The sequence below is a fragment of the Sinocyclocheilus grahami genome, unplaced genomic scaffold, assembly GCF_001515645.1.
Source record: "Sinocyclocheilus grahami isolate Dianchi unplaced genomic scaffold, SAMN03320097.WGS_v1.1 scaffold646.1, whole genome shotgun sequence".
Lineage (NCBI taxonomy): Eukaryota > Metazoa > Chordata > Actinopteri > Cypriniformes > Cyprinidae > Sinocyclocheilus > Sinocyclocheilus grahami.
Genome location: NW_015505825.1, coordinates 1,986,637 through 1,988,247, shown reverse-complemented (window position 1 = coordinate 1,988,247; position 1,611 = coordinate 1,986,637). Strand labels below are relative to the sequence as shown.

At 42.2% G+C, this 1,611-nt stretch overlaps 1 protein-coding gene across 1 annotated transcript in view; it reads right to left on the bottom strand.

Moving 5' to 3' along the window:
• Positions 1-1,611, bottom strand: part of LOC107558462 (high-affinity choline transporter 1-like) — a 15,657-nt gene that overhangs the window by 7,908 nt on the left and 6,138 nt on the right. The window contains 3 exon segments of the mRNA XM_016242126.1: positions 652-800; positions 896-1,051; positions 1,313-1,426. Of these exon segments, the coding sequence (XP_016097612.1) occupies positions 652-800; positions 896-1,051; positions 1,313-1,426 (419 nt within the window).

The window sequence follows — 1,611 nt, the reverse complement described above, 5'->3', positions numbered from 1 at the left end:
CTGTCTTTATGCAGTGTGGTAACCTACATATGCTACCTTAAAGAGCCATTTCTACCTGATTTAACCCATAACAATTAGTAAAAAAATGAGTTAACCAGTTTACCATTAGTTTACCAGTATAAAATGTTCTGCTCTTTATGGCTTTTTTTGTCAACTGTTTTTCCTAAGAAGCCCACTAAGCCAGCAACACACTGAACCTCATTTAAGACAGCATTAACTGAATTGACTCAAAACTTCACCCCATGTTTTCAATGTGGGGACAAAAATAATTGTAAAGACTATGAAGGATTAGGTGACCTAAAAACAAGGACAGACTTTGACAAAAGAAATCTGTGGCTGATATGAAGAACCTGAGACTGAGTGAAAGAGGGAGAAAAGAGAGTCTCTGCTGGGAATCAAAAGCCCAGCAGTTCAGTTCTATCCAGTTTCATCAGCAGTTCTTTATTTAGTGTTTATTTAGTCAAATGTGTGGCATATACTGTACAATCAAACAGGAATAGTGGGCTTCTCTGGAACAAAGGTGGGCTTAAATTACATTGTTTTAATGTTTAATTAGCAGCATTACCACACTTGCATGCAAGGGATGTCTAACCGAAAGCAGTCTGGTGTGGAAATTCTGCCGACATGTCTGTGTTTGTAGACAAGACTCACCAAACCTATGAAAATGCAGAAGAGCTGGACGACATCTGTATACGCCACAGAGTACAGTCCCCCGACCAGCGTGTAGAAGATGGCAATCAAGGCAGAAATCACCACTGACATGCTGATGTTGATGTCCACAATCACACTCAGTGTTGCTCCTGTGCAGAGGACAGCGAGGCTTTTATTCTGCGTTCAGACAACACTGACGTATCTATCAAGCTTTAGGTGTGTTATGTGTGGTGCATTTTCATACCCAAGGCTGACAAAATGGCGGCTGACCAGAAGATCTCTCCCAGTAAAGCAGGTATGAAGAGCAGGCCTCCCATTCTCTTGCCATAGAGCTGCTGGAACGGGTCGAGCATGGTCACGTAGCCTCGAGAGCGCATGGGCTTTGCAAAGAACAACCCACCTGGACCAAAAGGAGCGCACTGTCAACCTGACCACATACTAACAGATTACAATACATGCATGCCGATGATTAGCTCTCACTCTGTGAAATGGGCTTTTTTTTACAGACATCAGCCTTTAGTATCTGTAAAAGCCATGACTTGGTATTATGTGATTGTTTTCATGTAATGGGGTTAGGGTTTTTTGTGCTAATTTTAATGTGCTAATGCACTCTTTTAAATCCATGAATTATGCTGAATTCATCCGTGTAAAATCATCTCACCGACTACTAAACTGAGTGCGTAACCGAACGGTGCCTGAGCCCAAGCCAGGCCAGATCCGGGCAGATACACTGACTCTGCAGTGCCGTTGATGTATCCTCCTCCAACCCACGTGGCTGCGATCAGAGAAAGAATCAGGAAAACACTGAGACAAACACAAGAGCCCACTGTGTGCCTGTGTTCAATCTGTTTTAATGCATGCATGAATGTGTGGGAATATACTGTGAGGAGGAACGTGATTCAATGGCTGCTCTTTAGCAGACACACACACATTATATATATATATATATATATATATATA